This window comes from Arctopsyche grandis, chromosome 8, assembly GCF_051622035.1.
Source record: "Arctopsyche grandis isolate Sample6627 chromosome 8, ASM5162203v2, whole genome shotgun sequence".
Taxonomy (NCBI): domain Eukaryota; kingdom Metazoa; phylum Arthropoda; class Insecta; order Trichoptera; family Hydropsychidae; genus Arctopsyche; species Arctopsyche grandis.
In genome coordinates, this window is record NC_135362.1 from 18,200,195 (window position 1) to 18,215,705 (window position 15,511).

The 15,511-nt window shown below is 32.6% G+C and overlaps 2 protein-coding genes across 3 annotated transcripts in view; one reads left to right on the plus strand and one right to left on the minus strand.

The window, feature by feature from the left end:
• Exn (Ephexin) overlaps positions 1–13,550 on the plus strand; it is a 47,367-nt gene extending 33,817 nt beyond the window's left edge. For both annotated transcript variants that reach the window (XM_077437032.1, XM_077437033.1), the window contains 14 exons: positions 248–351; positions 8,907–9,046; positions 9,121–9,256; positions 9,353–9,770; positions 9,873–10,072; positions 10,152–10,275; positions 10,356–10,542; positions 10,620–10,803; positions 10,909–11,091; positions 11,164–11,537; positions 11,609–11,904; positions 11,978–12,137; positions 12,213–12,417; positions 12,505–13,550. In XM_077437032.1, coding sequence (XP_077293158.1) covers positions 248–351; positions 8,907–9,046; positions 9,121–9,256; positions 9,353–9,770; positions 9,873–10,072; positions 10,152–10,275; positions 10,356–10,542; positions 10,620–10,803; positions 10,909–11,091; positions 11,164–11,537; positions 11,609–11,904; positions 11,978–12,137; positions 12,213–12,417; positions 12,505–12,680 — 2,887 coding nt within the window. In that variant the 3' untranslated portion in view covers positions 12,681–13,550. The remainder of the gene's footprint in view (positions 1–247; positions 352–8,906; positions 9,047–9,120; positions 9,257–9,352; positions 9,771–9,872; positions 10,073–10,151; positions 10,276–10,355; positions 10,543–10,619; positions 10,804–10,908; positions 11,092–11,163; positions 11,538–11,608; positions 11,905–11,977; positions 12,138–12,212; positions 12,418–12,504) is intronic.
• loj (p24 family member logjam) lies at positions 13,499–15,347 on the minus strand. Its single transcript, XM_077437061.1, has 3 exons — positions 14,954–15,347; positions 14,239–14,502; positions 13,499–14,172 (listed from the first exon to the last, which is right to left on the minus strand). Exons 1-3 carry the CDS (start codon positions 15,218–15,220, stop codon positions 13,945–13,947), a joined length of 759 nt encoding a protein of 252 aa, XP_077293187.1. The 5' UTR covers positions 15,221–15,347; the 3' UTR covers positions 13,499–13,944.
• Positions 15,348–15,511: the final 164 nt, after the last annotated feature.

A 15,511-nucleotide genomic window follows, 5' to 3' on the forward strand; every position in this document is an offset into this window, starting at 1 on the left:
CTTAGTTTTTTAGTAATTTTATTATTAAATGCTTAGCTTAAACATTATTTTAAGTCATTCGAAAAATGTATTCGATTTTTATCTTGAATAATTAATTTCTATTGATATCTCAATTGTAACATTTTTTAATTTTTTATTGCATAAAGATAAAAAAGAATTCTTTATGCAATAAAAATAAAAACAGCTTTTTAAAATCATTAATCTTATCATATGCCATTCTAATGCCAAATTAATATTGTCTGAATAGCAATGTTCAAGAAATAACGAGAGGCAAACATAGTCCAACAAGTTGGTCAAGAAAAGTAAGACATCACTGGAACAAATCATCTAAAAATGAAGACGACAGTAATGGTAAGTGTATAAAATTTAACACGTTAAATAATAATGATCATACAACTTTATAATAATATTTTTTTAAGCGGTTGAATTTTTAAATATAATTTTCATTTTAATATATTTCATTCACTTTTACTTAATATATATCAAATTATTCTTCATTACTGATTTGGTCAATAAACCAGTTTTGACATTAATATATGTATGTATGTGTAATTTACATTATGAAATGCTGTTACTAAATAATCCATAGCAAGCTCGTTCGAATACTTGTGTATGCATAATACCCACCCACGCTTGAATTAAGAGCAAACATTTAAATTTTAGTATGAAATGTTTCAATGCTATACTATTTTGGTCAAAATATAAAATAGAGCGAATGATGCATTAATTGGCCGGGTGATAGTGGTTTTTTGCTTCATTAGATGCAAAACAATAATTTAGATCTGACACTCTTCACAGTCAGGTGGTTGTTGACTGTTATATATGTAGGTCCATCAGCCATAGCGTGCTATGAGGACAAGCAGTCAACAGCCATTATCCGGAACCTATGTAGTTGGCCATGATGACGATGTACATATTTACGTTCTCTACCTTTATATATTATTATACTGTTTCAAATAAATTTTACATTTTTGAAATACAAGTATTATACTCGTATTTCAAAAATGATCTACGACAAAATACGAGTACGTATGTACATACATACATATGTATTTATAATATTTGGTTGAGATTTAAATCCACATTGGTATGATTTTATAAAAAACATACATATGTAGATTGAGTAAATACACATCCAAACATGTATGTATACGTACATATATGTATAAAAATCGTTTTTTTTGTGGAAATTTTCTTTCTGAACATGTTTTTAAATCTACATTAGTAGTTTTACTATCAATTCAATATCAATAAATATATTAAGATAATATATTTATTGATATTATATTTTTTTACAATTTATATATTAGAGTTTTTGTACTTTTTACAGAATTTTACTGAGCGAACGTGTAAAATTAAATAATTAAACTCAAAAAAGTACAATTTTCTTTTAAAATTGTAACTACACTCGAGTTGAAAAAAAGTTTAATTGAAAATTACATTCAACCCAGTAATTTAAATTACCTTCAATGGCTATATGCAGTGGTGTAGTGCTAAATAAAAAGGACCCAGGTCGGTGTTTAATTTTTATGACCCGCCCCTCCCGCTTTTTTCCTTACTAAAAAAAAAGTTGTATACTAATATTGGTAGTTGAAATATTTATAATAAAAAAACAAATAATAATTAACAAATATTCTGACTTTTTGAAATTATGATATATTTTTTATATTTTATAAAAACATCCATAATGCACCCTCTTCAAACCCGTGTTTGTGTGTCAACAGCAACATTTTCTTTTAGCGATACTAAAACCATGCACATATGTTGTACATACATACATATGTCAAAAAACTATCAAATTTCAACATGTGAATTTAGAGATGACTATTCATTTAAGCTAAGTTCCCTCATTTTATCTATCCTCAAGTGCGTATGGGAAATAGTTCAAAGAATGTTTTCTTTCGAAGCTTTGGGTGGTTTTAGATAAAAAATCGAATAAAGTTCATTAAACGTCTTTTAAGTTTCGAATGTGCTCAGACTACTATTCGATTGTGGTCATCGAGTGTTAGAACGAGAGTCTGCTCACAATATTTGGAATACAAAATTTTATATGAAATTTGAGTCAAAATATTTTTTAATTGTACTCGGAAAAACAATGTTTATATCAATCAAAGTGCCAGGGCGGCGACCTGGCCCGACTACACCACTGGCTATATGGCTTTTCACAAAATTAACAATGTCAACATTACATTAGCCAGCAGCATACCTCGGTCGTTAAAGTTCTGCTTAGCGTCAAGAAGGCGCCGGGTTCGATCCCTGAGCCCGGGCCTCGAATGAAAATGGATTTGTGACTTCAGGTTGATCGTTTCCTATCAGAGTTTGCCAATTTTCTCTGATTTCATTATTGAAACGGTTGGCTAAAATCCTTCCTACCTACTATGTCACCACTATTTGAAGTTTGATTGATGTACAATAAAATGTATGTACAATTCATAGATGTCTCGTTAATTTGCGAGTTTTTCAGTGTCTCGTAATTCAACGACTTGTAATAAAAATGCTGCATTTGAATTTGTAATTGTAATTTGTAATTGGCCAGGAAGGCGCATTCGGATTTACCTGTAAGGCCTTCCTGGTATATATGTAAAAAAAAAATCGTTCTATTTTTTTACATACATACAAATCTAAAAAGGCAACTCAATATATGCATGTGGTTGCTTTGTTTTCCATACTGTATGAATTCTTTTCAAGTGAAAATAATTACATACCAAATATTATCTTTGGGTCTAATATTACACTCGCGTTCATTTCCTAGTATTTCATTGGCTAACTGCGATCATAGTTATTTAAATTCAATTTCACATTACACACAAACTCGTAACAAAAACATGGTTTACATCGATTATATATAAATCTGGCACACAATGCTCAAGTCATTGTAATTTCACATACGCTCATATATGTACATATATATATAGAAATATAATAAAGCACCAATCGGAAACGGGCAATTTGGAGATGTACAATCGCCAGAGTACATTCGTTCAGGTAGATGACGCGAATCCGAAGTGGCGGGGGCGTAGGCTTAGTGCTCTCGAGCCCCGATGCCTCCGGCCCCCGCACTGGACACTCGTCCAAAGTCAGTGAAAGTGAGCCGTCGTCAGTGTGCGGTAGGACTGCAGTGGCTCTCGGTTGCGTAACATTACGAACACGGACCAGAGTACATACATTCGCGTATTCGCGGAACAGACGCGTATCGATTTCTCGCCCGCGATTCGACCGACCGACTGACGCTTTCCAATCTTGGCGATCCAGTGTTCAGTGCGTTTCCGCGGATCTTGACATTCAGTGCACACTACAGTACAAAAATTCAATCCACCGACTACCGTTTCCGGACGCTCTCGATTCGATATCATCTTACGTGTGTTCTTACAACAATGACAGATGTTGAACGCTGGTCTGGCAAGGCCGTTTTTTAGCTTTCGTATACGTAATGTGTGAATTGTGTTGTTTGTTTGCGTTAGAATAGGTTCAAATTGTGTTTGCATTAACGTTGGATAAGTTGTGTGCGATTTTGGTTGAGACAACCTTGCGTGACGTCACTATGTTTCAGGGATATCGACGCGCAGATACACACGAAACCTGCTCGACTTTAAATACATTGATTCGTAGCCTTTTTCAACATTTAAAATCAACACTTTGTTTGGAAATGTCTTCGGTATACCTTCCAATTGGATTCGTATTAGAAAATAAATTATATCATCGCAAATTACTGATGATCAGTCATTTTTTATCGATTCAAGATCTCTAACATGTTTGAAAAATTTCGTTCAAGATTGTATTGTATGGATGTCCTTTTTTATTATTTATTATACTATCGCTATTTTAATATTTACTCAATTTAACCCTTTGGCTGCTACGAGGTTTTTCAATGTCCAAGCGAAAAATGCTAACATTTGTAATTATTTTGAAAAAAAATAAATATAATATTTTTTTTTACATACTTACTTCGCCGAACACTCGTAATTTTTATAATACTTTATATACATTTTTAAGAAGCAGTCGTGGACTCGTGCTCTCTCTTTCTGTCTTGCTTTTACATGCGTGCGTGCGAAAGAGATACCTACATATGTATATACACTAAATAAGTTTTGACGATTGTTTTCCGAGGCTTTATTCTTTTCAATAATCTATTTTTAGATATCGATGTATCCTTACAACATGCGATATATTCGAAACAGGTAGCGGTCTCTCTCTCTTTCTTTCTTGGTTTTAATTGTGTACGTGTGAGCGAGACACACAAGGATGCGAAGTTTCTAATAATCAAATAATTTTTCAACATGTATCATAAACATTTTGTATGCATTTCAGTTGCATTTGATTGATTGCATGAATTCGTGACGTCTCGTGACCTATATAATTGAAAGCGGATTTCTATTGTTTTTTGCCATTTATTTTAACTCTGCAAAATGATATCGGACAGTGAAAGTGATGAAAGCGAAATAATAGCTCCTCGCCGAGGAACTCGACAAATCAGCAGCTCTACTGATTCTGAAAATGAATTTATCGATAATAATCAATTCCCAAGTAATAACTCCTTATATGACATTGACAACGAACCCGAAATTTACTTTGATGATGAACCCGAAATTGAAGAGCTTTTATTTAAAAAATTGATAAATATTTATAAAGCTTGATTGAAAAATAAATATAAATACGTATATAAAAAAAATGTTTCGTGCCACTGATGCGCTGGTGGCTCAAAGAAAGTATTGAAATACGACAATTAATGACGTCAACAACGATCGTCGTAGCAATCTTCGCCGATTTCAAAACAACGATTTATCGTTGTTGTAGCAGTCAAAGGGTTAAATAAAAATATAATACATTTGTTCAATCTATTTCCTTGACGTTTTTTGTCACGTTCTAAAACATTATTTTCCATGAATAGTAGGTAATAAATTGCTAGCGCCATAGATATAATTTTATGTTAATATATGTGTGCATTGATATACAGATGTACTTTTTACAAAATTAGAACCAAAATAGAATGCGTATATATTTTTATTTCTGAAATTAAATTGATTCTTTCCACGCCTACACTAATACTAATACGACCTGAACGAGTAATTTTTTACTCGTAATCTGATTTGATTTTTTTTTAATATTTCATGGAGTCGCATTGAACTATTTGGAAAATGTAAATTTTCTAACGAGTCGTCATCAAATGCATCGAAATCTAAACCACGAAACGATTTTTTTATTACAAGTCTTAATCACAAAAAAGCCGTTTTTTTCATCAAACTTGATAAATTGAGCGAGACTAAGACTTATATAAATGTAGAACAAAACAGTAAAGAAGTTGACACATAGTGTACTAGGATTGTTTCCTTCCCATCCTAGGTACCTATTTCATGTACAGAAATGACATTTGAAATGATTTTGACGGCAATTTGATTCACTAGTCTACTTAAAAACTGATTAAATGACTCAGCTATCCATTAATATAACCGGAAATTCAATTTTTGATGGAAAAAATATTTCGGAACATCGTTGGTTCGGAAAATTCTCGCAATTGCATTTTTTGCATCGGTAGACAGGGTTATACATCGACGAAAAAAAAAACCCGCTTAATTGATTATCAAGGCTATGTATAGAAGAGTCGCTCGCATGCAACCAGTTTCCGATCCGCGCTTCGACAAAATGCTGAATTGCCAATTGTATTTTCCACCTTACGGGGACAATCGTTCCCGAACAATAACACACAAACCGATGGATAATCTCCAACTAATGCGCACATTCGTGCACAATCTTCATCAAACGATGGAAACTGTGTTAGTACAAACCGCCTATTGTTTCCCCGCTAATATTCTACCATTGTGTAAGAAAAATAAATTCTTGATGTTTTCCATGCGTCATAATCGATCCCCACTTTGTTCCGTTTGCTGCGTTAACAACTTTTTTGTTTGACTTTCGAACGCAGCATCTCCATATGGATGGCTGCTTAATGTAGTGATTCGTGATACAATAATGTGTACGATTAATCACGTAGGTGTTTCACACCGGACATTAGCTTTTTTCATTGAAAAGTCGTTTATGGTTGCTCGAATCCGGCTCACAGTGGTGTCCCTCTATTACGCTAATTTGTTTCCAACCTTACTTTGCCGAATTATGAAATATGCATGGCGTCTTCGGAAGCAATTAGCAATCTACACCGGTTTTATGTCTCGACTTAACCACCGGATCTTTCCGCATACTCCGATTTCCGCTCTGCAGGCGATTTTCGCTTACAACTGGTACGTCTCATTAATTCGTTCGAAATCTAGGCCAAGGAATCGAACCGCGCCTATTAATTAAATGTATCGTTTGTCACACTTCCAGATGTACACATCGCGAAAGTAGATAGTATTTTCATCAAAAAACAGACGGGTTTGTCGTGCTTCAATGACGAAATTTGGTGTTAATCGCTGGATTTTGGACGGCAATCGTACAATATTTTCGGTCTTTGATTTTTGTACTAATAACACTTTCGACATTCCATAATACGTTGCTGAAATTTTGGTTGTCTAAATTGAAATTCTTGTTGATTTTTCATTCCGCAACCATCGCAATCCGACGGATTTTGTCTAAGAACCGTTAAATGATTCCGCGTTTATTCAACGAAAAGTATAACAATTTTCAATCGATAAGAAGTCAAGGAAATGAGTATCAAGAATAATCTTTAAAAGGCGGAACTGCAAAACTGTAAAGTATTTCATTGAAAAAATATGTTTTCATTATATAATTTTTTGTAACGATAGATATACATATGTATGTACGTATGTATTTACTGATAAAATTTGGATGGTATAAAAATATATATGTATAATAATAATTAACAAACAACAGTTATCGTCGTAATCGTAACTGAAGTCGGAACCGGAATAGGAATCTGAATCGGAACTGTAAATGAAATAGGAATTGGGAATCGGAACTGAAATATTAATCGAGAATCGGAACTGAAATAGGAATCGGGAATCGGAACTAAAATAGAAATCGAAATTTTAAATGAATTAATTCTAAAATTTGTTTTTTTTTAAATCTCCGTAGGTACTTGTTGATGCAATCGCCAATCGCTACATACAAACATCTAAACCGACACGATCTATTCATATTATATAGCAGTATATTAAAATATTCGTTTGCCATTGTGCAAATATTTTTGGAAACGTCGTGTTGTGACAATATTGACTCGACGATACGACGCAAGCAATATTGCGCCGTATCGTCGCGCTCTGTAATGTATGTATGTATGTACATATATGTAAACCGATTTTGCCTTTCACTCGTCCAAAACAAGTATGAACGTGCCGTAAACAAGTGGTGCTGTATAGCATGAATAGAACTAGTATTTTCCGTGTAGTGCTGTGCCGAGCTGTTGACGTAAAGTGCTGGATAATATAAACGGGCCTTTATCATTCATAGAAAAAGTAAACATTTATTAAACTACATACATACATACATACACTGTTGAAAATTTTTCATACTAAATAAATTTACTCTCCTTTTTTTAAGACTACGCTACAATTTTTTATATAAATGTTAAACACAACCAAACGATGTTTTTAGGTACAATTTCAATTTAACAACCAATTTATGAGAATTGTTTATATTCATACATATTTAAATATTTTTTATTTGTGATCTCATCTTTCTGTGCTCTGCACTCGATGACCTTGCCAGTTTCTTGTTCTTCAATTTTAACCAGTTTTCCCATATACATACATACATACATAGGTAAAGCACATAGGACTAACGCGTTGAAAAAAACCGTCTCAGTTAAATTTAAAAGAACTATGTAAAAAGTGAAAAACTTTTTGAATTAATAACTTCGGAAACGTTTAAAATGAGCCATGAGTATGAAGTGGGCTCCCCAAAAACGCTCTGTATTTACTTCCGGTCCAACGCCGGCGAGGAGAGTCCGCCGACAATGCGGAGATCAAGGTTGAACATCACTGACCAAATATAGATCTGGCTGATCATTTTTATATCTTCACAAACCGGTCTATCTATTTTTAAATTTTTGAACATCAACCATGAAATCATTCCTTATCATGGTATCACTCGCTTCTTTATTATTGTAAAAATTTGGATATGATACATTTAATTTAGCTTATTCACACGATTCATTCAAATCATATGTATTTAATTATAAAACGGTAAATAAACATGTTCAAAAAATAACATGCAAATATGTATAAACATTGCACCATATGATTGAAGCGTGGAATCGTTGTGTAATTGAATTTAATTTTAAAATTACACATGTTAGTTAATTTATTTGACCATATGGAACGTCGATTTGTTATGTATATTAACAACATACAATGTATTTGTTATATCTATTCATCACGTGCTTGAAGTGACATCACACAAACCGAGAAAGTGTTAAAAGCAATGTTGTATATGTATGTATATGTACATATTACTATACAAAGTATATTTGCTATGAACTCGTGAAGATTCAATAATATCAGCTGGATTTGTTTTATTTTATTAGAATATGATAATGATGTAGTACAATTTTTACTTTGTTCAATTTAAATGTCTATTTTAGTATTCGTATCATCTCCGTCTGTAGTATATATTCCAACATCAAAATCCGTAAAGTATTATTCAGATAATGATGATGTATATCAAATGTCTTGCGTATATCAAAATACCGATGCGGTGTTTACGGCCATTCAGGAAAAGATTGTCAGACCGAAAGATTTGTGTGGTTTAGCAGTTTTCAAGATGCTGCTGTTGCACGACAATTCATTTGAAACACAAGAAATGACTCTTCTTATTGGTAATCATACATTCTAATTTTTAAAGACGCTATTTTAAAGTTGTATGCATCTCATTTATTATTTTACGTGTTCATTGATGTTTTTGAATTGACTTTTATTTGTACTAAACAATTTTACTTTTCATTTTATCCTATTTAGATATGGATAACAGTAGTGATAATGAACATCTGTATGAATCTCTTTCATTTGGCGCCTTACCAGATACAAAAGACGAACCATATGATGATTCAGATTCGTTCGATAGTGGATCAGAGCATTCATTTGATCAAGTTCCTGAGGTATATATGTATATATGTATAACATATGTAAATGCAATTATCGTTTTCCATATAATATTGTTTTCTTTTTATAGAACGATGATCCTAATATCAAAAATCCTCGGCTTCCTGATCCTCCTGTGTCTACTAGCACATATACCTTGACACATTTTGCAAAAAAAATGAAACAGTTTACGACTAATTTCACAAAAAGTACGAGAAAAAAATCAAGTAAGTGCTTTTATATATTATTTTTTAAATCAATTTGAGAATGTGTTCTAATGTTCATGAATATTAAAAAGATTGATGTTTTAAAAATACTTTTAGATATTAACTCACCAAAAATACAATCACCTACATTGGAAATAAACCAACCTCGTTTCATGTCACCACAAGGTTCTTTGGATAAATCTAATGGAAGTTTGTCACCAATTTCACCACTGTACGAAAACGTAGTATACCCAAATTCGGAAGTACCGAGTCGGCCCGTATCAACCTCATCAGACAAATCACCACAAAATCTGACAAATAAATCAAAATCGAATAACGTGACCACAAATGATGTTGAAGAAAAGTCGAGTACTGAAAAGGATCAGAATTCTAAAAAGATTTATCTATCACTCAAGTCAAAATTCCGTAGACCTGTGTCTATTATATATGGTTCGAATAGTACAACACTTAAGAAAAAAACAAATTCCACTTTTTATGTGCCCAAATTACCTGATGAAGTTGAAGACGATAAAAAGTAAGCTCACGTGTTAATATTATAAACAGAATTTTCAAGTAGAGGAATACAGTGCATATGTATGTATGTAAATAAATGCTTAATTTATAATTACTTTTACAGATATGAAAAAACACCACCAATTAAGAAATCTGATGACGGAATTTCTCAAAAGAATAAAGCTGCTACCGAAAGTGAGGTGAATTGTAATACAAACGGGAAAAAGCACTCTCCGTTGAATTTATTAAGAGTGTCCATTCCAAAAATTGGAAACATTCGACCAAATGCTCCTCCACCTCCTCCACCACAAACAATTACCTATGGTAAGTAGTAAATACATCAGCTATACATTTACTGCGTTTTTTAATTAAAATTTCAAATGTTAACTTTATCATTTTCCAGATAAATCACCAGATTCCAAAAAAGACGAAATCATTCGTCGTTCATCAGCATGTTCTTACTACAATCGCAAATCTCTTGAACAAAGATCTGAAGAAAATCGCATCTCAAGAGGAATAGCGTCATGGTAAATCAATACATAATCGCCTTTAAACATTATGTTTCTATGTATTTGAACTTTAAAATTACACATAATCTTTGTAACAGGTATGATGAAACGGGACTTTACCAATCTAGTAATATTTCAACAAGCAGTGGAACTAGTAGTACTATGAGTGGATCTGGTACTTGCTCCACGTCTGCGGCATTTTCTTCCCCATCTACTCCAATACCTCCAATAGGCATGTTTAACCATGAACCGCTTTATCAATTCTATGATGCAGCTAAAGTTGAGGTTATTGTGTGTTTTTTATAATCCAATATTTTTCCTTTTTATTTGTTTGATGTCTAATTATATATTTAAATCTTTAGTTAGCATGTCGGGATATCGATGAAAATTTCAACTTGGATTCAGAGATTTACGAGGAAATAGATAACGACAAGGAAAAATATTTACCACAAAGACCACCAGCAATGACTTTGGTGAATCCTAAAAATGGTCCATCTCGCACCCTGTGGTGCGAAGTACCTGAAGTTATTAATTCTTCTATTTTAAGTACGAAAACAATATTAAAATGCATGAACATAAAAATCGTTTAAATTAATTTAATGCTATTAAGTTGTTTAGAAAAGGATTAATTTATTTATTAAAATATTATAGGTTCGATGAGTGACAGAACACGGAAAGTACAGGAGGCTAAATTTGAGATTATTACAAGCGAAGCTTCATATTTAAACTCTTTGACTGTTCTCGAATCTCAATTCATTAACCACCCAGCTTTTCGCGATGAAATGATTATTAGCAAAAATGACAGGCACACTCTTTTTGGAAACATTTCCCCAGGTATAATTTTATGCACATGTGATTTAATGTTTATGCTCACTTCGCCGTTTAATACAATTTCAAATTTTTCAGTAAAAAAATGTTCAGAACGCCTCATGTCTGAGTTCGAAAGTTGCTGGCAAGACAACATTCTTTTAAGGGGCTTATGTAAAATTTTGAAAAATCATGCAGAGAAATACTTTCATGTCTATGTTACATTTTGTGAATATCAAAATCGACTGCCTAAGACATTAAAAAAATTAAAATCACAAAAACAATTCATCACATTATACGAACAGTTTCAAACTCAACCAATGTGTCACAATCTATCACTTGATTCATTCTTATTACTGCCGATGCAAAGGATTACAAGATTGCCTTTATTGTTGGATGCGGTATTGAAACATCTCAGTACCGATGATGATGAATACCAACCATATGTAGAGACTTTAAATATTTTAAACGGGGTATGTAGTTTTTTAGTCAAACACCACTTAGTAATTTGAATAAATATCAAATGAGGTTTCATTAATTACAGGTTGTTAATCAATGTAATGAAGGCAATAGAAATATTGAACGAATTGACGAAATGAAAACAATTAGTTGTCAAATAGAATTTCCTCAGAATATTAAAGAAATTCAACTTATAGAGTCTCAAGAACAGAACAAACAAAATTCTAAGCCTTGCAGATGGCTTGTTAAATCTGGCGATTTAACTCATTTATCTTGGAGAGCAGAGGATCAATCTAAACTTACATTTGGAAGAAAAATACAAAAATCTACTATTTACTTGTTTTTATTCACAGATTTACTTGTAATCACAAAAAAGAAAGGGTGAGTAATAAAATTTTAAAAATTTTAACTTGCTATGAAGTCAAAATGAGTATTTACAACTCTTTGTTTTTAGTAATGAAGAAAAATATACTGTAATAGATTATTGCAAGCGATCATTGGTTGAGATGACACGTGGCGATACAGTGAACCAGAATCCTCTTAAAGAATCTGCAGGAAAATATGTTGTTCTTCTTACGTTATTGGAAAACTTTGATAGTAAAATTGTGGAAATGGTATATTTAAAATGACAAATGCATCGTATTGTATTCTCTACATTTTTTTTAATAAATTTAATTTTTCAATTTTAGTTATTGTCATGTGAGAGTGAATCTGTTAGAGAGCGGTGGTTGGAAGCATTTTCTAAACCTACGCATGATAATCCGAACGAAACCATTTACGAAGGGTGGGATTGCCCACAGGTTACTGCCTTATACAATTATCAATCAATTCAACAAGATGAATTGTCTCTACAACCTGGTGACATTATAAATGTGAACAAAAAGATCATTGATGGTAAAAAAAATTTATAAGTTTTCTATACTAATTATATTAAATAAGAAGTATGAAGAATAAAACCTGTATCTTTTTTTCCATGTTAAGGTTGGTATCATGGTGAACGCCTCAGAGATGGTGAAACTGGTTGGTTTCCCGGAAATTACACTCATGAAATAGCATCAGCCCATGTTCGAGCACGAAATCTCAAACTTAAATACAGACTTTTAGATCTATCGGGAAACTATCTCAATCAACAAAAAAAGAAAGGCATACAATATTGAACAAGTGGTTATAATTAATTGCTTTTAAGAAAACTGGTCAGTTTGATATTAAAATTTTGGTCACACAAACACATTTTTGGACATGTCTTGGTAATTTAATAAACTTCAATATTTCTTCTACAGTTGTCTTCCAAATTTAATCATACAATTTTAGTATATTTCCATTATTCCATAATTATTGAAAACATTTATTAGTTTCCCTTGTATGTTTATCTATAAATTTTTGCCATTTCTGTATTTAAGAAAAATCAAGTCAAATCATGATATGTACCTGCAAATCAGTGATGAAATTCTAAAAATAATTTTATTCATGCCATATATGTATGTATCACTTAAATTTTTTATCTATTGATAAATGTGTGTAGGCATAAAATACAAAAATTAAAGGAAACATTTTTAATTTGCAGAAATTTGCCCAAATAAAAATATTTTGAAGCAAAACGCGATTAAATGTATTCAACTAGTCTCTAAATTATATTGTGTAAATAAAAAAACTTTATATAAGAAATTAAAGACAATGCGATTCTTATTTCTTTAAATATTATTAACTATATACTTATTTACTTTTATAAACAAATAAGAATTTTATTTGCTGCCAAATGTATCTATTTTAGTTATTGCTTATAATATAAATATTATATTTTGATAATTATTCATTTTATAATCTCTTGTATTACCAACGCTTTCTCAAATCAAATTTGTAATTCCACTATCTCCTCATGTTTTAAGACTGTTTAATGATTATAATTATAATGATATTTACTTAGAATAATAGAGCATGCATTCCGAGACAGGAATGCTTGAGAAAAAACAAACGTACTTAATTGTAAAATATTTATTAACATGTTTATAAAAAATAAAAGTTCTCATAAAAATAAATAGTGTCATACTTTGATCAATATTATGAATAAGTCATTTGCACCAATTTAAGTACAATAAATGCATAAGGAATGCTTCAATCAGACTTTCACGCCGCTTTCTGCAGTTATCTAATTATATTATATTAAAATATATGTACCATATACTATATATTATATTTTTTTCATTGTTTATATTTATCACATACAACTTGGTCGGAGCAAATACGAAGCAAACTTAAAGTTAAAAAAAACAACCACGCAAAACAAATGACTCCAAAATATGCCCAGTATAATGGTGACACTACCATTCATAATTATAGATTCATGTATGTATGTATTCATAATTACTTTTAAAATGTATAATCTCTTCATAACGACACCATAATTTTTTTTAAGTAAATCCCTTAAATTCTCGACCTAGTGTTTCCAGTTTTCACTTCGAACAATTTTCTCACAAAGTACACTTGAAGCGAAGACGTAGCAGCGATCACGAGGATTTGGGCGAGCGACCACATCATCACGTAATCGTTATTGGCAGATAATAAATTGTAGTCTCTGGCTTCCCTGCCTCTAGAATAATATTGAAATTGCAGCATCTCATTGATGTTACGTTCCACAGTCTTAATAGTCGTCTGAAAATAAAAATATAAATAGAGAAAATAGAAAATATAGTGCTAGAACAAAAAGATAATACTAACTGTGAAGTTTTCCATGTTGAGATGCATTTCTTCCACTTCTTTCGATAACCTGTCCCACTGATCGTATCTGATAACCGTTAAATATAAATTGACTAATTTTCCAGCGAAACGTGAAAACTGATTGTCAATGCACACGGAATAATAACCTCCGGTAGAGGTTTGATCCGTGTAATCTGCGTGAGGTTTCCATTCGTAGGGATGCACTATCTGTCCGTTTGGATGTCTCACTGCAAATCCAGCCATTCCATCGCCGCCCCGTAAAACCTTTATTAGAAAAAAAAAAATAATGAAAACACGAATGTTCCATAGAAGAAAATCGAATGAAGTAATTGAGCGATTTTGAAATAAATGAGATATTTCTGAAGTCATACATATGTCTATAAGTTTACATATAATAGTTTTACTTGTTTTTTATATTAGCAATGGTGTATTATTCACAGTGGGTAGAAACAATATTTCAATCTTTATAGGTTTAAAATAGTTTGTTTGATATGAATTTATGTATAACTTTGCACATTTCAAGCGTGAATAATTGTGCAATTTGAAATACAGGCTTTCCATATGGTTTGATGACAATGAAATATTGCAAATGGGTACGAATTGTCAAATCAGCAAACGATTCCAGTGAAAGCCACAAAGTATGTCGTGCTCATTAAAAAAACGCGAAACGTGGCCATATGCCAAGATGAAAAACAAGTATAAATGCACTAATGACCTGGAAGCTGGCATAAAATGTGGCTCCGGGCTGCACAAACTGAAAGTAGCAGTCTTCTTTGCCGGCATCGATGTGTACTTTGTAGTCCATCGCGACGGCCGGTAAGTTCTCGTACCAGGGCGAGTTGGTTCCGGCTCCGGCTCCGGCTCCGGCTCCAGGAGCAGCAGCAGCACCAGCTCCGGCGACCGTCGTCTCGGAGACAGAGACGGTGACGACCATCATCAAGGAAATCAAAGCCCCCAGCGGGGCCGCCCAGCGCGACCACATGAAAGATCGGCGATCGGCCACCGCCACCGACACCGACACCGATACGGATGACAACACTCGCACCGACCTCCCTACCAGGCCGCGGCCAACTGACAGCTCAGAACGACACGCGACACACTACGTGAACCTACCACACATATTTGCGACCATACTCTTTTACTTTATTTACAAATTTATTGTTTCTCATTAGTAGAGTACGGATAGCCAAGTTGCCGCTCATTGTTGTAAATGCTTTGTAAAAAAGGTTCGGTAAACCTTTAACAATGCATTTACAATATTTGAACAATAAAT